We start from the raw sequence: 19,273 nt of genomic DNA, 5'->3' as shown, positions 1-19,273 counted from the left end.
TGGTCATAAAAGCCATGCTTAATGAGACAGTTTAAACCCTAACAGCCACAATTCTCAAGCCTTCCAACTCTAAAGTCACACTGTGAAGTTTTTTCACCCATTTCTTCCAACTTTTAATAGTTAAAAGGGAAACCTCCCAGTTCAAGGGCTAACACTGCCAAACACAAAGCAGATACCGCTTCACGTTATCATGAGGTAATAGAGCCCAGCACTTGGTGTTACACCATGTAACAGGACTGGCAGTTACAAGGGTAAGATGAATACTGTTATCAAACAGAAAACCAAAGAACTCAAATGTTTGCAACTGAAATGTGTATGTCAACACCTGCAGAAGTAAATTAGAATTTAAAAGCTTTACAGTCAGCTACTCCTAACCCCTTCATTAAAAAGGCCGGACAGCATTTAAGACCTTTATAATAATTTAACCAAAACTGTACAAAGCAATCATTTTTACATTTCCAAAATACTTACTAGAAAGTGATCAAGAAAGAATCTATTTCTCCTTTTAAAACTACGCGACAGGCAACTCATTTTACAAGTAAGAGGCTTCAGTAGCTGTATCAGGTTTTTCTTCCCCCCCTCACCCCAACAATTTCTGTTGTATGTTAAGTGACACTTGCTGAGCATTCCTTTTGAGCAGACAATTTTACTGAATGTATCATGACTCGATGCATATATTAGTTGGCCAAACAAATGTAGAATTCCAGACAGTATCAGATCTTTTCTCTTCCAGCAAAGAATTCATAGGGTAGGTATATGAATTTTATATATACGTATAATTATATATATATATGTATGTGTGTGTATATATATTTGTGACTGTATATATATACATACACATATATATACAAAATTGCTGTAAGCATTGAACTGCTCATGTCTGTTGAAAGTAGTTTTCACCAACTTCTTTGGTGCAAAAAAAGGTCTCTGCCATTTCTGGCACTTATTGGGCACGTGGAGGATAAACAAGTATCTATGGAATTGTAAACAAGTATAAAAAAAAGTCTTGTGTACTGGAATGATTTTCACTGCGACTACTGTCCAAGAAAAGAGGCCATGGGATCATCAGGTCTCTGACGTTTCATTCTATAGGCTTCCATTTCCTCTTCTGTTGGCTCCCTGGTTTCATACAGGCTGTTGTATGGTCTTTTCCTTTCATCTAACTGCATGATTTCTTTAACGTGGAGAAGACGAGCCTCTTCTGCATTTAGTGCCTGAAATAAAGGTAAAGAAAAAAACCCAAACAGTAATGAAAGTTAAGCAAAAAAACCCAATGAAAGTTTGTATTGGAGCCTAATATAACGAACAAGCAGCAGGGAAAACGGTGGGACAAGCAGCGCACATCCGTCTGGCCCACCTATGGCACACTTCATTTAACGCTCGGTTTTTAGGTGTTTAGTGCACAAGGTATTTTAATCTCTTTTCAATTGCCAAAATCAAGTAAGAAATTCCTCAGCTTTACCTAAAATGTAATCATGATCCAGCAGGTAAAAAAGCAGGTAAGCAAACATGTGATCTTAGGGGTTTGGGTTTGCTTGTTGAGTTGATTTTGTTTGGATTTTGGTTTTGTTTTAGTTTTTCCCCAGTCAGGGAGCATTTTTTTAAATGCTTTTTGAAATACACGTTATCTCATTCCTCAAACTACTACCGTTGCTCCTTCTTGCTACGGAAAAGAAGCTGCATTTGTACAATGCTTTGCTCAGCCATAGTTTAACATGAGTTTCACACTCCGAATATCCAGAGGTGGGCTGCTGTGCTTGCGGAAGGGCTGGCCAGCAGCAGTCAGCAGATCGCTTGGTGGATGGATTTACTGCATCAACTGTGAGACTGGGCCCAAGTCTGGGATAAAAAAGTGCTAAGCTAAACTTTGACAGTGCCTTTGATCTCCCTCTCTTTCTTCAGTACACAAATCATTGTGTTCTGCAATGTCTTTTATAGATCTACAGCTGTAAGAGCTGCCTAGACAGGAAGTGCTCCTAAATAATCTAAACTAAGCCTCCCAAAACTAAGTATTTATTGCATGTTTGCCTGAGAAATAGGGAATGTACTTTCAAACATCTAACAGCATTTTAAATTTGCTTTAGCTCAAAATTAGCATCAAAGAACACAGAATACTACAAGAACTGCATTACAGGCTTCATAGAACTGACACTGTTTTAAAATGTATCTCAAGTTCTTTTTGCCACAAAACCACTCAAGAATATAGTGTACCTTTTTAAGTTTTTCTTGCTTCTTTTTCTCTTCACCCTCACTATCTGAATTGGAGCTCTTCTTGTGCTTCTTCTTTTTCTTCTCTTTCTGTTTCTCTTGGTGAATCTATAAAGGTGGAAACCCAGTTACTATTAAGATTCAACTTGCAAACATCAGTAATGTTCAAGCCATTAAATCCCAAGCATCTATTACTGCCATTTCAAAGCTTAGCTTTCAGTAGAGGTGTTAATGATCTAATAATGCAGTCTAGTAATTTTCAGCCTCATTATGACTTACATAATTTTGTAGTTATACATACCTTTCCATCTTTTAAAATACTGAGGGAAAGAATCTGCCTTCCTGAGGCAAGGGAGACAACCTACCTCCATCAGTGTTTTGGGTTTTGTCATGTGTTCCTCCTCCCTGGGTTGCTCTTCCAGTAAGCTTGCTTCAGAATTCTGTACAACAGACAAGAGAAAGCATGCCCATTTACTAAGCACTTTTGAAAGAGTAAGGACAAAACCCCCCACCCAAAACAACAATAAAAAACACACACCACCACCACCCCCCCCCAAAGCAAATCAGTCTAAAACAGGTAGGAAGATGAATGCTTTTTAGCCCTTTCCAAGTGACCAAGTGAGACAGTACTTACAGCAATTTCTTTCCCGGCTTCTCCTGTACAGTACGAGTACTTGACAAATGAGTGGCAGCATTTGTAACCCCACTTGCCTTCTTTCCAATATGAACCCCAAATACACTGCAAGAGAACGCACCATAGCAGTTATGTCCATAATGATACTCCTGTAAGAGGCAGCCTGCAATTTATTCCTGAGGTTATATCCTGCTAAGTAAATTATTCAAACAGTCCAGAAGGGAAAATCATGGGAAACATTTTTGTAATTTTACATTAGCATTACAGGTACAGTTTAAAAAAAAAAAAAAAAAAAAAAAAAAAGAGAGAAAAGCAACAGGATGTGATCAACCCATTCAAAGTTGAAGGGAAACACAGTAACTTCCCCTTCAGTTTAAGACTGCCATCGCAACTCCTCAAATCAACATCATAACCCCTCAAATTCGTATTGCAACCATGACAATTTGAAATTCCTTAGTAGAAAAGGAAGAATGTCACATTTGAGACAGAGGAAATTTATTTGCTGTATTAATTATATCATACAGTATCCTATCATACCTCATACCCTTCTGGTGGGAAGGAATATAATTTTTTTAATGTTAAAATTACATAAGCTAGGGCTTACTGTATGGTTGTTGATCTTTACATCCTCTTCATATTTAGAGCAAGCAATAGCTTTCTCTTGTCCTTTGATGACTGTTCCATGCCTAGAGTACTCCACATAATCTTCTGTTTGAGCTAACAGCAGTTCAGCTGGTGGGGCATCCAGATGTTCTTGTCCTCCATACTAAAATGCACATAAGAAATGACATTGCATAGTTTTGGAAAAAAAGCCCAAAACCACAACACCAAACCTTTTATGTAGTTAAGCATACATTTCAAAAATGTCACCTTCGGTACCTTCTAAAGAAGACACCGAAGTAGTGGATGGAGAGTGACTAGTTAAGAGAAATACATCTCCTACGGCCACTGTGGTGTTTTTTTCAGTGTTTTGGTTCTTTTTGTTTTCTTTTGTTTTTTTGGTTTTTTTTTTTTCTACCTGGAGAATTACCACAGTGATATTCCTACTCAAAGCAGAAAACCTTCTATACCAAACCAAAGGCTGTGGTATACCTAGAGCAGTATTTCCAGCTCCCCTTCCAAACATGAACGCTGACAAGGTTAAAATCTTGTCAGCTGTCAGTTGTCCAAGAAACCAGTTGCAAAACAGAAAATAATTATTTATCTAGAAGACTGCACCCAGAAAAAGAGTCTGAAAATTCTGCTTTTCACATTTAAGAGAAAAGTTTAAAAATAATTTTAGGAGACAGTTAGTTGGATATTTTACAAAAGATACCACTTTCAAACAGTAAATTTTCAACCACTTGTATTTAAAAAAAATAAAATATCTAAATTCCCACTCTTCCTACATACTGCTGTCCAATTTTTCACTGGAGAAATTCTGACAGTTAAGGGAAGACCTCCCAATAATCCAAAGAAAAAATAACAGATCTTCAAAGTTTCCTATATTAAATAACATAATGAATCCAACTGATGAGAGTGTGTTGATATAAAAATCTTTTTATATATCTAAATTGCTGAGAATAGCTGATGCATTTTCATATCACATTAATCTTATTTGTTCCTCAAGACCCAGACTTCCAACAGAATTCCTATTAAATAAAACCAATTGTCTATTACCTTCTCTAGGATGCTTTCTTTCTGCTGTGCCTTGAAATCTTCTTTCTTCACTTTGAAGGATTTATAAAGTAGCTCTAATTTTGTAGGATCTGCTTGAAGATGAACTTCAGAGCCTTTGTCATAAGCCTCCCAAGCAAACACTGTGTACACAAGAGATTTCACTCAGTATTTATCCTAAAACTGACGTATATATTCAAATTATGAAAAGTATTGTTAACTTGAGTCTTTTGTGTCCATTTCCTTAAAAAAATACTCAACAAAAAAAACCCAAACCCAAAACCCACTTACACTGAGTCTGTGCCATTGAAATGGTATCTCCAGTGTAGCGAACAAAGTTGTCACCTGCATAACCAACTCTGCAGAAAAGAACAGTATGATTTTTAGTATTCAAGTAACATGATTTCCTCTTAAATACAATCACAGAACACCAACAGGAAAGTAAAAATTCTCCTTTGTGGTAACAGCTTTACTGCTCTGTTATCTTTTGCACACCCCATGAAGAGATTCACAAAGAGTATATAAAATACAGGTTGAAAATCAAGTAATGTTAACAGTCCAATTTTCCACTCTTGTCATCTCCCCAAAGCCACTGTGAAAAATGTACAGTCTGCAGAGCTGTGGCAGAAACACAAGATTCAACAAAGATCACATTACAACTGTAGAGACGAGAAACCATCTGCATCTAAAAAAAAAAAGAATTGACTGGCATTATTCTAGCTGGGGGCAAGGAGAGGTGGAAAGAGCATTATTTGCTAGCATTTAGCCACTGCCATTCTATTTCAGGCAGCGAGCTAATCCAATTACTGTACTCTGAATAAATGTTTCTACTCACAGCCTGTCTACTCTGGAAGTCCACAGCACTACACAGGTCAAGGCGGGGTCACAGCTCAAGTGCTTGACTGGGGTTTTAAGTGAGACAGCCTTACGTGCAGCCAACAGCCAGCCTATGGCATTCTTTAATTAAGTTGTCTATCTAGACAATGCCAAAGCTTTCAGACCTTTTCGATGCAGACTCCATTAATATGATGAGCTCTTGCTCCTAATTACACAGTCACAGAATGGTTAGATACTCTGTGCTAGTCTCCAGTGCTGAATGCTTCCCAACAAACAAGGGATGAAGCTTAAGATGTGGTTACTGAAACACTTTACAGAAACATCACTATTGTTTACAGGTATCACCTCTGGATACAGCAGAGTGTTCTAATCCTGGTATGGATCATTCCACTAAATGGCGGCCCACATATCCCTGAAGATGAAGGGCCAATATTACTAAAATACCATTTTATATACTAAACCTAAACCTGCTGCTAAATAAAACAATTCTTACTCGTACTTCTATCCATAACTGACTAGAGATTAATCAATAAAATGACATACAGATAAAATACAAAACTATTAATTTCATTTTTAACAGTTCTGTTGGATACGCAAGCATGACCCTGGTATAACTTACTCATCAGGATTTTTGCCGGTATTGGCATATGGGTTCTCCCTCATTGCTCTTGTTTTGGGATCGTAATAAGCAGAGTTTGGATCTAGATTCCTCAAGTACTAGGGAAAGAAAACAACATAAAATATATTTGATATTTATAATTTTAAAAGAACTGAAGTTACTCCCGTATCCCCCAGCTTAGACATTTAAAAACATCACATCTTTGTAAAAGGATGATCCCAACAAAGTCGTAACATGAGCAGGAACAGAACTGAAAATAGACCTCAACCTTCAAACCCAAAGACCTATATGCAAACTCACTAATAATCGAGTGTACATTTTTAAAAAAAATTAAACTCGCATGAATACATGTAAATGTATCTGTAAAGAATTCTTTACTCACTTTTGCAATGTCTTCCCGAATACGTAAATTTCGAACTGTGATACGTCTTTTAGAGTCAAAGTTCTGCCCAGGCATATCAATGTCATCTGCATATTTGTCTTCGTCTTCATCTTCACTGTTATGATCTCTTTCCTGAGGAAAGATGGGAAACTTCTAAATAAAAGAGGACATTCATTCTAGATTTTACTGGTTTCATTAAAAATTCTGCAATCCCTGTAGTTAAAAGCTAGCATCGTTTAGCTGGGCTTAAGTGTGCTGTCATGCTAATCTATCATTCAACAGTTTCCAGAAACACTCTTGTTAAAGGATTTCTACTTCCTCATGTGGAAACAGTTACAAAAACATAACTGTGATGATATCAAGAAAACAGTTATCTTGGGCAAAACTTACCACATATTAAGAACTAGCTATTTGCTTGCATCTCTAAGGTTTGACAACACACAGGAATTAAAAACAAAACCAAAAATCCCTCTGTGAAATCCAACAACCTCTGCCCAAAAGAACAGGCAGCCAGTGGCATGAACTCTACACTGAAAGCCTTATGCCACCCTTGTTTCACTGCTCGACTAACTACAGGTCCTTTTTTTCTGCCCGTGGTGTGATGCAGTGGGTAATCATCTTACTGTCTGTGAATTTGGTTCCTCTTCTCCCCACTGGTGTCTTGGGGAGTTCTGCAGCAAACAAAGAACACATCAGCAGAGAAGACAGCGGAGAGAGGAAAGATGGCAGGGGTATAAAGAGCAATCAAAGCAGAGCTTGACACTGCACGCAAAATACAATTTACCTGTGGCACAAAACACACAAAGACTGCTATATAATGTTCTAGGGAAGAGCTTCTAAGCATCTCTATTGCAGACACCTCTTGGAGACCTTTTCACTGTATTCCCAACTAAATTTCCAAACCTTTGCATGAACAGGAAATTCTAGAACTGCTGCTGTTACTTAGAGCTTGCTATTCCTTTGAACACTAATGGTTTATACTAGCCTGTTTCACATCATGCAAATACAACCAAGATTCAACTCTGAAAGCTTAAGAAACATAATCAAGAAGATATGTATGCAAGTACTTAGTTGACAGGAATACTGAGCACGAATCAGAGGATGTAATTTAACGTGGAGAAACATAGCCAGAATTATTTTTTTTTAACGTGCTTAGACTCTAACTTGAGAATACCTGCAGTGGTAAACATGAAACAGCTGTGAGTCCTGACCAGCAAAGTGGCACTGACTATGCAAAACCAGCCTTGGTCCTCTCCATCAGAGACAGTTTTTATGTTTCAAACGCTTCTTCTTACAGCTCCATTTTATAAGGAAGTATATGCAAGCCAACAATGCTTGCCTTGTGGTGAAAAAAGGCATCAAAAAGAGAAAGAATCTCTTCTATGGGGAAGGTCAGACGCTATAGTTTGTGTTGGATTGGAGATTTAAGCTCACTCTGCCATCTAGTGATAAAATGCAAGGTAACAACCTCTGGGAAATGGAGGCCTGATCTATGTAGTATTTTGCTTGTTTTGTTTCTTACAATATTGATTAAGAAAACCTACTTCTGACCAGCAGCAGTTGCTACTTTCTACCCATTTTATAAACCTAGAATATTATCAGAAATGCCTTTTAAGATGAGAATTTTATATCAAAGATTATCAAAAGCATTGTCTATAACCTAAGAGAAGCTAGTAGAAGTTAACAGAAGATGCCAACTCTGCAGTTAAAAGCCAGAGGGAAACAGATACATGCTCAGCCTTCAATAACCAGAGACACCGCAAATAGTTACAGCAACGACTGAAGAAGAAACAAGTTTGGTTTAAGATAAAGAAAATACCTTCCTATTCCAATTTATACTAAGCATTACCAAAACAATCTACAGTCACATTCAACATACGTCAAGACATAATGACCTTTAAATAATAATAATAAAAAAGAAATTCAACGTAAGAAAAATATTACTCAATGAAAATGAGTTTTTCTGACCAAAAATTCCATGTCGTTAATGGTAGCAATAATAATAATCAGATTTTTCGCCCATAAAGGGAAAACAAAGCAACTCTCATTTCAAAGAAGATGCTTCAAATTCTTGAATGTGACGCAGAGTATGTCAGTGCTAGGAAGATCTTTATATTACTGAAGGGCATAAAAAACAATAGCAGACCCTGCACAGCCAGTAAAAGCATCAGAAAGCAGACATAACCTGCTGCATTCTTACATAGTCTAAAAAAAATAAATTAAGGTTTAATTTACTTACCACTTGCTCCAGCTTCCCTGATGCTAACTCCTCCTGAAGCTTCTGGGCTTTCAGTGTACGTTTGGCCTGTGTATCATGAAAATGCATTTGTTTTAATACTTCTTTTTAATAGCAAGTGTGTAGTAATGCTTATCATAAGCATTTCTTGTGACTGCTGCTTGTCTCCTTTCCTCTTATGCTTTGTTGCGTTGTTTTTTGGGCCTCAAGGAAACGAAGTCTACTAACCATTTTACTACTGTATATTATACTGCTCAATAAGAGTTTACTAGAGTTTATGCAGCTATACAATTACTATATTCATCATACTTTAGAGAAAGAGATAGCTTATTTTAGATCAAAAGTGTTTAAAAACAAACATGTTTTATTATTGTGTTTTCACAATCTAGTTAAAAACTTTAGTGCTTAAGGTACTTCATGACTGACGCTGCAAGCATTTGGGTTCATCCAGGAGGTACCAAAATCTAGCATGTGAAGTCAGATTTTAATGCAGCATGTAGTGAATTTTTGTGTAAGTTTGACACCATCAAACCACAGAACGGCTGATACTGGAGGTACCTCTGGAGACTGCCAAGGACCATCCCCCTGCTCAAGGCAAGCTTGCCTACAACAGGTTGCCCAGGACTGTGTCTAGGCAGGTTTTGATTACCTCCAAGAAGGGAGACTCCCCAGCCCTACTGGGCAAGCTGTGCCACTGTCTGATCACTCTTACAGTGGAACATTTTTTTTTTTCCTGTTTAAACAGAATTTCTTATACTTCAATTTGGGCCTCTGCTTCTTGTCCTGTCACTAGATACTACTAAGAAGAGCCTGGCTCTGTCTTTAAACATGCTGATTAGACATTTAAACGCACTGATCAGATCACATTTAGCATTAGCTTCCCTACATGCTATAGGAAAACACGAGGACCATGCACCAATGGGAGTGAGTGAGTTAGGCACCTAACCACCTTTTGGAACAGGTAGCCAACATCCAGCCAAGGTAGTGAACTAGTATTTTTTTTTTCTTCTAAGAAGTTAAATGTCCACATGGATTTGGCGCACACAGATAGGAAGTTAAATGCAACAGCAAGGTGCCAATCTGCACAAAGATGTACAAATAGTCCACTGAGCCATCACAGTAACAAAAAGGATTCATAAGTAAAACAATGTGAATGAGTTATAAAATAGATATAGATTTATTGGCTCTAATACAGCCACACAATAAATTCCTTTCTTGCCTGTGATTCAATCTGCATCTTGGGTAATAAATTCTAAGGCTCGTCTATTAAAAGTAGGCAATCTGGAGAGACATTTCTTTTATTCTCCAGACCCATATGCAGTTGCCAGTTCTGATCTGAATTTTCAGTTTAAGTGAAGTTCACTGTCAGTCACAGGATCCATCTCACTTTTTCATTATCAATACAGCACAAGGTCTAATATTAACAGTGCACATAAATACAGCTCCTCCCAGCCAAGCCAAACACTAAAACCTTCCCCAGTAAACCATAGCACCTACGTACCAAATCAACCTTGGAATATTCCTCTACAATCTTCATGTGCTCTTCTGGGTTATAACCATTCCAACGATCTCGCTTTCCATCATAATCAAACATCAGCTGAGGTTGCACATGTTCATCTGGTGCAATATTCATGCCTGTGTATTTTGCTCCAACTTTCCTGGGTCTCTGAAAGAAAAAAAATGGTTGGATCAGTCCATTAAACTAAACTATGTTACTCACTCAGATATCCCTTTAAAAATAGTATCAATTGAGCTCCTCTAAAGCCAGTAAAATTCGCACTATAAGTCTATGAATTATGAATAAATGCAAGTAGCTCATTTCTGTATTTTAAAGTAGCACAACTGGCTCCAAACTCCATCAATTTCTAACTCTTGTTTTCCACAGTTAAGAAAGCAATTAAAACACAGTTTCTAGGTATGGCTTCTAGCTGACATGAAACAGAAAGACAAGCACAGCAGCACTTGCATTAAAGCAAATTAACAGGAAGAGCTAAACACTCTCACCTATTATTGCAGTGCTCATCACAGACAGAACTGATGAGCAACACCCTGGATAGTATCATTTTCTCTCTTCATTTTCTGTACATAATTTCTTTAGAAATTTTCAATCTACCTTTCAACATTTGTAAACTTTTTTCAAAATGGCTTTTTCAAAATTAGTAATTTTTATCTGTAGCTAGCCATTTTCCCCTAAGATTAGAATTCACTGTTTTCAAAACCATTAAAACAACAAAAAAGTCAAGTTTACCTCCATGCAGTCTTTCTTCTTGTGTGTCAATGCACCACAGTTCTCGCAAGCTCCTTTACGATATCTAGTTGCTACAGCATGCTAAACAACAAAAAGACAGTGCTGTACAAACTTGTGGCAAGATTCATATATGTGTTTGCAGGAACGAATTCATTATTCAATACAACTGAAGCGTGTGTGGTCTACACAAACCCAAGAACACATGTTTTGATTATCACCAAACACTGCTGCTTGCCTGCTGAGTAAAAATTCCCACCTCCCGTCTCCCTCAAAAACACATAATAGGAAATTATTTCCTCGTGGAATCAAACCACATCTTTATTTTATGACAAAAACATTTTGCATACCTCTTGAACTCCTCGTTTGTACCAATCTCCAGAGGAGCTATACTGTTTCTGCTTCTCTGGCTGAGGTCTCTGATGTTTTAGTGTAGGTCTTTTAGAAGGATCTATGTACCACGGTACTGAGGATATGTACTGAGGAATATGAGGATTGATATCTCTGTAAAAAATGTTGTGTAATAAGTACATGGCATAGGGACACCACCACCCCCCCCCCCCAACAATTTATGTTAACAAATAAATCTCACATTAAAGTTCAGTGCTTTAGGAGTGATAATAGTGTTGTTGTTACTAGGCACTGCAACATGAACTCTTAACTAAACACAGACCTTCACTGAGATTTTGTTTCCATCTAATTCACCTAAACTCCTGACTTCAAATGAAATACCTTATTATACACAGTGTTATTTAGCACAAAAATAGTAACATTTCTCAGAAGTAACAAGCCTTGCAGAAGCAAGAGAAAGAACAGATGATGTACACAGCAAAGTCCCCCAGTATTATGCTTTGGTCATTTTTAAAGTATCACTTGTAAGCAGCTGCACAGATGGGACTTTTTAGCAGCGTCATCAATAGATCATACAGTAGACAAACACTAAAGCTACTTTTTTTTGGAAAATACCAGTTCCCTGAGGATAATGAAACGTTAAAAGCAAGTGCACGAAGTTCAGCTATTTACTTCTACCATAAGTCATGTGGAAATCTTGTATCACTCTCACGATTATTCTGACATCACGACAGGTAAAAAGATGGTTTTCACCAGTAACTTTGGAAAAAGCGTATTTTTAACAAAACTTACTTTCCTTCTTCATCCACCTCAGCAGGTGCATTCCCTAGTTTCCTTTGTTCTTCTAATTCCTTCTTTTTCCTCCAGTCTTCCCGTGTCATCTTCTTTGGTTCCTCTAGGCTCACATCATTTGATCCTCCTGAAGGAGTGGCATTCATTACTGTCCCTGATGCCATTTTGGTTTTCTCCCTGTAAAGAAAAAAAGAAGAAAACTGAAAAAGTATTACCAATCGATACCATTTGACAGTACAGTTCTTCAACGTGGTTTTGTACCATTCAGTGAAGACAGTAACGCAGTTTAAACGTTCTTAGCGTGCATCTTTCCATAAGACCATGCAGCAGTACTGAGAAAAAAAATTAACTTATTAACGTTCCTCCTAACAACGCGCAAACGGAGGCCTAGCGCGGCCTAAGGGCAAAGCAGGACAGCGACCACGAGAAAGCGGCGCCCCACCGGGGCCCCCCGGCCCGCCACAATGCGGGTACCTCCCCGCGGCCCAAAGCGGCTGCTTGGCGGCCGACCCCCGCCCGGACAACCGTACCGCCGCCCCCGGACGCCCCGCACCCACACCTCCGCCACCCCTGTTTACCAACTAGGCCGCACCGCCCCCCCACAATATCTCACAATGCCCCACAATGCCCCGCGGCCCCGCCTTCGGCCCCGCCCCTCTTCGTCACTACCGGGGCGGTGACAGGCGCGGCCCTGCTCGGCCAACCACGAGCGCCGTGGGCGGCGCTGCTGAGCCAATCGGCGGCCGAGCGTTAGTCGAAGCGGCCAATGGGCGCTGCGGGGATAGTTTAAGAGCCGGGAAGGGGGAGGGTGCGGCTGCTTTGCTCTCTGAGGCCCCATCTGAGGTGACTACGGCCCCGCTGTTGTCCTGCCCCGCTGTTGTCCTGCCCCGGAGCCAACCGTAGGTGCCGAGGTGAGCGTGGCCGCTGGGCCTGGGAGGGCGGTTGGTATTACGCGGTTAGAGCCGGGGTGTCCTAGGGGAGGGCTGCTGGAGCTGTGGCCAGGAGGTGGCTTAAGGGGAGTGCTGAGCCCTGTAAGCTTGCTCTGGCTTCACGCTTAAGCTTTAGGCTCCAAGCTGTACCAACTAAAAGCAGATTTTTCTGCAGACCTGTGAATGAGGAACAGCTTACCCAGCCACGTAAGCCCCGAGTAGGAGCTGCCTGGCTGTTGGTAGGGGTGCAAGGGCCCACTCTGGTGTGCTGCCTCAGATGGGGCTGGAGATCGGTAGGCAGGCAGTCGGTTTGTGTAGGGTGTTCTCCAATGGTTTCTTCCTCTGGGGAAGAGATGTCTCAGCTAGTAACATAGCCGGCGTTACTCTTGGCTGCTTAAGTGCTCCAAGCTGACCTGAGGACTGGATCACTAGGCTAGGAGCTGCACTCTTTTCTTACACTGAGGAAGCAGGTAAATTCTATAAAGGAGGTACAAACCAAATGTATTAAGTCCATAAGACTGCTAGTGAAACCTTGCTACTTGCCCGAACTTGTACAGGCTCCTTTAGGACTTTTGAGTCTACCATGTGTACTAATAATGCCTTCAAACGTAAGGGTCTGTAGCTGAGCTGCTATGAAGTGTTGTAAGGTATGGGCTTGTTTCCTCTGCTCTGGGACCCAGCACATGGCAGCTATGTTGTTTTTAATGTGTTTTGTTTAAAAAGTGTACTGTGGAAGAAGAAATGATAAGAATGATTTTCTCTCTTCCCCGCCCCCCGGGCTTTACAGAGTGGTCCTGTCAACCTGAAGATGGCAACGCTGATCCTTATTGACAAGGAGAATGGTGAAGTGTGTGCTGCTAAGAATCAGCTAAGACGCCCTTCAGGATCTTGTGTGTATATACTGCCCTGAGCCAGTAGGGGATCAAGTGAAATGCATAAGTCATGTCTTGTTATTCACTATTTTGAACAGTAATAGTTTTCTGTTTGTATACCTACTTATCTAACTAAATCTGCTAAGTTCGTCAATTACTACAGAAATGAAAATAACTCTATTTGTTGTAGATGTGGCTTATGCTTGTGAGTTATAAATGGTGAGCAATGATTTTTGACAAGTCGTTTTCAGTCACATGTACTTAATGAAGCAAACTTCAGGTTTGGTAAAATTTGCTTCTTCCTTCCCCTCCCTCCAGCAAAAGTCTTATGTGAAAGAATGCTAGTTAACACTCCACTTCCTAAAAAAACAATCAGTAGATCTCCAGCCACCCCTTGCTCTGTCAGAAAGGCTCTTGGAAATGTGAATAGAACTGAAGGAGTCATAAGCAAGACAGAAAAGATAAGACAGAAAAATCAGCCTTGCACTGCCACCAAAGTGAGTACAACACACTTCTACAGGGGTAGGTGGTGATGAAGGGTGTGTGGGAGAGAACTGCAAGGGTAAAAGTGAGAACTCATGGGCTGAGATTAAAAGAATTTATTAATTAAAAATGTCAAAGAAAACCAAACCCGGTTTCTCACCAGTAGCTGACTGATGCCTTGCCAGTCCCTAAGCAGTGGCAGCCCTGGGAAACTTCCCTGCTAGCTTTCATTGTTTAGCATGGTATCATATGGTATGGGATATCCCTTTGGCCAGATGGGGTCAGCTGTCCTTGCTATGCCTCGCAGCCTGAAAAAGTAGCACTGCCTCACACTGGTGGGATGGTGAGCAGAAAAGGCCTTGGCTCTGTAAGCACTGCACAGTGATGGCTAAACCAGCTGTGTTACCAACACTGTTTTCACCGTGAATCTAAAGTGTGGCATCCTGTGAGCTACTAAGAAAAAAATAACACTATCCTAGCCCAAACCATCATGCCTACATAAGCAACAGGAGTACAGCAACTTAGAACATACCTAGTGGCAAACAAGTGGCTCTAGAGAAAATTAGCTGACTTGAGGTCTTGTTCACATGTTAAGCATCAGGAGTTTAATATTATGAACCTAAATGTTCCAGTGCAGTGATTTTTTGCCGCACTATATAGTACTGCACTACACAAACTCATCTGAAGCATTTGCCCATCTCTAGCTTATTTGTGTTGAAGGTATTGGGATTTAAGCCTAACTGAGGACTGTATGGCAGGCATCTGTCTGTACACCGTGCAGCACAGGAAAGCTACCACAAAGGGAAACTGCAGTAGCTTAAATAATGTGACTTTCTCTTTTTAAGATTACTGGAAAGACAGCACAATCAGAAAGCTGTGATGCAATAGCTGAAGAAGACTGGCCAGAAATAGAAAATATGTTTCCTTTTGATCCTCGAGGTAAGAACTATTGGTGTAACTACTGATCATGAGTGGTGACTTTGTTGTAATACTTTGGCCAAGCTATTGTGGCAAACGGCTAGCATTGCATTTCTCCAGAGCCCTTTCTTAAACATAAGGCTGCTTCCTACTTCTGAAATACTATCTTATTCTTGTTAAGTATTTCTAACTGCTTTAGATCTGCAGTAGAGTCTGTTATGGTGGCAGGAAACTAGTTCTAAATTACCTTGTGATGGCCTCTTATACATTAAATGGCAACTAGTAGACAAGTATTGAAAGGAATACTTCAGCAGTACTAAAGAATATAGTTCTCTTAAGAGTGTGTGCCAAGATGGTAATTTGTAACTGAAGAGATTCCTACTGCTGTGGAATATAACAGTTGAAGATTAAACTTCTAAAGCTGTTCTTAGCACACCCCTTTGCAGATATTCTTATCTCAGTCCTTAACAGTGTCCTTGAACCATCCAGTTCGTGTGGAAGCAAGTGTGCAAAAACTACTGTACCAAAGAGTACTTCAGTGTTGGTGAAATGGATGCTGTGTTTGATGAAGTTGACTTGGTATAGTGATAGGAAAGAAACTACTAAAAGCTCCTGCTTTACATTAGCAGTTATGCTATGCAGTCTAGTCTTTTGATAAGTGTTAGTTGTCCATGAAATCCTATACACCAAGGTGTAACTGCAACTAAATACCCCTTAGCAGGGGACTGTTGGGTTGTAGTGTTTTGCTAGGAGAGCTTGCACCTTCCCAGGCTACTGCTGCTGTGTGCTGTTACTAAACTGCAGTGTGTCTTTCTCAGAGTTTGAGAGTTTTGATCTTCCTGAAGAGCACAAAATAAGCAATATCAACCTGTGTGGTGTTCCCCTCATGGTATTTGAAAGGACATATGACAGATGTGTGAACATGGTTCCTTCACCTGTGAAGATTGAGGAGATTTCAAGGGAGTCTAGTAAGTGGAAATTTAGCATGATTTTCAGTACATACTGTGCTTGTTAGTGGTTTGGGAGGGAAGCTAGTTGGCTACAGTGGTGAACTGCCATTGCTGTCCTAAATACTAGAATAGCACAGTAGTATCAACAGCTCTTTGTGTAGTTAAGCTGAATTCAACTGGTCAACCCTACTTGTACAGATAGTGGTCTGTTGTGGTTTAACCCCAGCTGACACCTAGGTACCATATGGCTGCTTGCTCACTCCCCCCTGTGGGATGGGGGACAGGATTAGAAAAGTAAAAGTGAGAAAACCTGTGGGTTTGATAAAGACAGTTTAAGTAAAGCAAAGCCAAACAAGGAATTCATTCACCACTTCCCATTGGGAGGCAGGTGTTTGGCCATTCCCAGGAAAGCAGGTTCCATCATGTGTAATGGTTACTTGGGAAGACAAATGCAGTTGCTCTGAACATCCCCTCCTTCCTTCCCCCAGCTTTATATGCTAAGCATGATGTTATATGGTCTGCAATGTCCCTTTGGTCAGGTGGGATCAGCTGTCCCAGCTGTGTCCCCTCCCAACTTCTTGTCTCCCCAGCCTCCTCACTGTTGGGGTGGTATGACAAGTAGAAAAGGACTTGACTCTGTGTAAGCACTGCTGGGCAATAACAGGTTCATCCCCAAATTATCAATTCTTCTTGGCACAAATCCAAAGCATGGCCCCATACCAGCTACTATGAAGAAATTTAATGCCATCCCAGCTAAAACCAGCAGGTAGTCTCAAAGTGATGTTGCTGAGAATCTTTTACAGTGTGTTGCTAACTGATCAGTTAGGTGCAATTGAACAATATTTCCCTTAGTCATTCGAGAGGCTTATGCTAATCCACTGGGACCTAGGTTATGTTAGGGAGTATGAATTCTGGGTTTCATGAGAAACTAACTTGCTCCATTTCTATTTCAGACTTGCTACAATCAACTGCTGACTTTCTTGCTACCCTGGATGAGATCATTGACATGCCACCTCCAAATTATGACCTTTAATTCATATTCTGAAGCTTCTATTAAGTTTGAATTTCATGTAGCTCTGTATTTTAATAAAGGCTAACCTAACATGTGTGATACTGGACTTTTTACTGGTTTTCAGTAGACCCGAGATGCAGGTAGTAAAATAGTGCTTTGGAAAGGAGGCTGACAGTTAAAGCAGAGCCTGGGTAAGCTTCTAAGCAAGACTGTAATATGCTGTTGTGAGCCGTATCCAGGAGTTGGTACCTGCTGATTTGACTGTGTGGTCATGGTGGATTAAGGGGCCCCTCTGATCTCACTATTTACATAACTTCATCCATTAAACATACTAATTGGTTTATCTGGTGTAAATCAAGTACTAAAGCTAGTACTGTTCTGCCACTTTTACTTTCTTGAACTTGTTTGCTCTTTAGAGTGGTTGTCTAGGATTGTCTATGTTGGATTCTTATGCAGCTGTAGACTAATTTTAATTGTGACAGCATTATGTGGCTCTCATTGCTGGGTACTGTCTGTGCTCTGTAAGGGAAGGCTGGTGGAACACCATCCTTCAAATTATAAACGCACAGGTTTAAAAATCTTTCTTTTGTGTTGTAATGGCCTCAACTCCAGTTATTCTTCATCACATAAGTCAGTTGTAGAGGTGGTCAGCCTTCACTTAAACTGCTTTTATAGCTCTTGGGCAGCACTCTGATTTACCCAGATTACAGCAGCCTGGGCTGCCCTCAGCTTGTTGCTCGCCCTTACCATGAATCACAGTGCTGTGCTGAAGTGGATTTGGTGCTCTTCTGTGAGTTCTGAACAGGAGGAATGGCTGTGTCAGGTTTACTATTAGTAGTACACTGTGGCACTATAACTGCAAGCATCTGGCAATACCAGCTTTTCAGCTCATGCTTACAGTAGTGTCTGAAGTAACAAGAAATACACTGTAATGAGTGCAAGTTGACTGAAAGATGAAAATGCTCTAAGGAATGGGGTTAACTTGGTGTGGCTTGGTACTGCATCCCACAGTTCTGCTTCTTGGAGGCATACAATGGCTACAGTCTGACTGCACGTGAAGATGAGATGTGAATGTGTAACCTAAAAATGCAGACAGTGAAGGAACCCTTGTTTTCTAAAAAGTTCTCTAGTTTGCAAGTGCTGAAGGGAATGTATTTGTGCTGCTGCTGTGATAATGTAAGTAATGAAGGCTTTTTTTTAGTGTTGGAAAGGGGTAACTGGCAGAGGGGAGAATACCTATTTTCACTGTTTCCTAGCTGTGGATGTTTCCTCAAGGCATTTCATTTCCTTAATGCTTTTTACTCATCAGGAGGTAGATGGGCCTTTTGGGAACTGCCTGTTGCAAATATTGGCCTTAAGTCTGTTAGGACTAGAAATTTGCTGTTGCTGTTTCTGAATTATCAGGCATCTGATGAAGTGAGAACAGTCATTCTGTTTCTTGCTCAAACTTGTCACTATCAGTTGAAATATTAAATTGTAATGAATTATACAATAGTGGGTCTTTACAGTTTCTTGTCTTTGGTTTGAAACTTCAAGGAATTCAGAGAAACATCAAACTAAACAGAAAGAAAAAAGATACTTTTAAGGAAACTGTATAGAGATTTCAGGTTTTGGCTGATCTTTAATTGTGTTTTAATGATTTTTGATTCTGAAATAGCTTGGCCATCTCAATTGAGATCAAAGCTTGATGGGTATAGTCTACCAGTTGCAGGAGTTAAGCTGTAGTAACCATAAAAGAAAGTGACAAAATGAATCTTCCTTTGACTTTTTGCTTTTATGAGCTCAAGTGAGCTGTGAGAAAACAGTCCAAGCCCAATTTTACAGAAAAAAACCCTGTGACTAAGGTAGTGAAACTAGTTACACAGTGCCATCACGTGGCCTGTTGTTATGCAGCCACACAAGTAAAAATGATCATTGGCATGATTTACCACCAGGTAACGTGGTATGAGGTACCGTAAGGCTATGACAATTAAGTCAACATAAATGTAGGTTGTTACTTTATATGTACAGACATCTCAGCTGGAGAGATACACTTGTGTTGTATGTGTTATGGAAGTTTATCATGGTAAAAATAAATATTTTGGTTGATTTAAAACATTCAGTGTGATCAAGCACCTAGATGTATTATTCAAACCTCCAGAAATAAGAT

The 19,273-nt window shown here is 39.9% G+C and overlaps 2 protein-coding genes across 6 annotated transcripts; one reads left to right on the top strand and one right to left on the bottom strand.

The window, feature by feature from the left end:
• Nucleotides 1-397: 397 nt before the first annotated feature.
• Nucleotides 398-12,591, bottom strand: SLU7 (SLU7 homolog, splicing factor). Of its 5 annotated transcripts, none has more exons than XM_005231724.4 (16): nucleotides 12,539-12,591; nucleotides 11,961-12,137; nucleotides 11,168-11,321; nucleotides 10,821-10,901; nucleotides 10,074-10,238; nucleotides 8,576-8,641; nucleotides 6,960-7,007; nucleotides 6,337-6,468; nucleotides 5,955-6,052; nucleotides 4,790-4,857; nucleotides 4,502-4,641; nucleotides 3,447-3,608; nucleotides 2,843-2,947; nucleotides 2,574-2,648; nucleotides 2,212-2,316; nucleotides 398-1,214 (listed from the first exon to the last, which is right to left on the bottom strand). In XM_005231724.4, exons 2-16 carry the CDS (start codon nucleotides 12,122-12,124, stop codon nucleotides 1,035-1,037), a joined length of 1,743 nt encoding a protein of 580 aa, XP_005231781.1. In that variant the 5' UTR covers nucleotides 12,125-12,137; nucleotides 12,539-12,591; the 3' UTR covers nucleotides 398-1,034. The 5 variants fall into 5 exon arrangements, with proteins under 5 accessions (XP_005231781.1, XP_013150127.1, XP_055668283.1 ...); XM_013294673.3 differs by having other exon boundaries at nucleotides 12,520-12,548; XM_055812308.1 differs by lacking the exon at nucleotides 12,539-12,591 and adding an exon at nucleotides 12,491-12,509.
• Nucleotides 12,592-12,768: 177 nt separating this feature from the next.
• PTTG1 (PTTG1 regulator of sister chromatid separation, securin) lies at nucleotides 12,769-17,219 on the top strand. Its single transcript, XM_013294656.3, has 6 exons — nucleotides 12,769-12,871; nucleotides 13,677-13,779; nucleotides 14,080-14,258; nucleotides 15,090-15,183; nucleotides 15,981-16,130; nucleotides 17,066-17,219. Exons 2-6 carry the CDS (start codon nucleotides 13,698-13,700, stop codon nucleotides 17,143-17,145), a joined length of 585 nt encoding a protein of 194 aa, XP_013150110.2. The 5' UTR covers nucleotides 12,769-12,871; nucleotides 13,677-13,697; the 3' UTR covers nucleotides 17,146-17,219.
• Nucleotides 17,220-19,273: the final 2,054 nt, after the last annotated feature.

The sequence above is a fragment of the Falco peregrinus genome, chromosome 8, assembly GCF_023634155.1.
Source record: "Falco peregrinus isolate bFalPer1 chromosome 8, bFalPer1.pri, whole genome shotgun sequence".
NCBI classification, from domain to species: domain Eukaryota; kingdom Metazoa; phylum Chordata; class Aves; order Falconiformes; family Falconidae; genus Falco; species Falco peregrinus.
This window is presented reverse-complemented; position numbering and strand designations above follow the sequence as displayed.

What these genes read in the sequence shown, in the direction of transcription:
- SLU7 (XM_005231724.4), bottom strand. Translation starts at nt 12,124, where the DNA reads ATGGCATCAGGGACAGTAATGAATGCCACTCCTTCAGGAGGATCAAAT. An exon ending in TTCAATGGCACAGACTCAGT is followed by an intron (nt 4,642 to 4,789) that starts GTAAGTGGGTTT and finishes TTGTGTACACAG; the next exon opens with TGTTTGCTTGGGAGGCTTAT. An exon ending in AACCCAAAACACTGATGGAG is followed by an intron (nt 2,317 to 2,573) that starts GTAGGTTGTCTC and finishes CCACCTTTATAG; the next exon opens with ATTCACCAAGAGAAACAGAA.
- PTTG1 (XM_013294656.3), top strand. Translation starts at nt 13,698, where the DNA reads ATGGCAACGCTGATCCTTATTGACAAGGAGAATGGTGAAGTGTGTGCT. An exon ending in AGCCTTGCACTGCCACCAAA is followed by an intron (nt 14,259 to 15,089) that starts GTGAGTACAACA and finishes TCTCTTTTTAAG; the next exon opens with ATTACTGGAAAGACAGCACA. An exon ending in GTTTCCTTTTGATCCTCGAG is followed by an intron (nt 15,184 to 15,980) that starts GTAAGAACTATT and finishes TGTCTTTCTCAG; the next exon opens with AGTTTGAGAGTTTTGATCTT.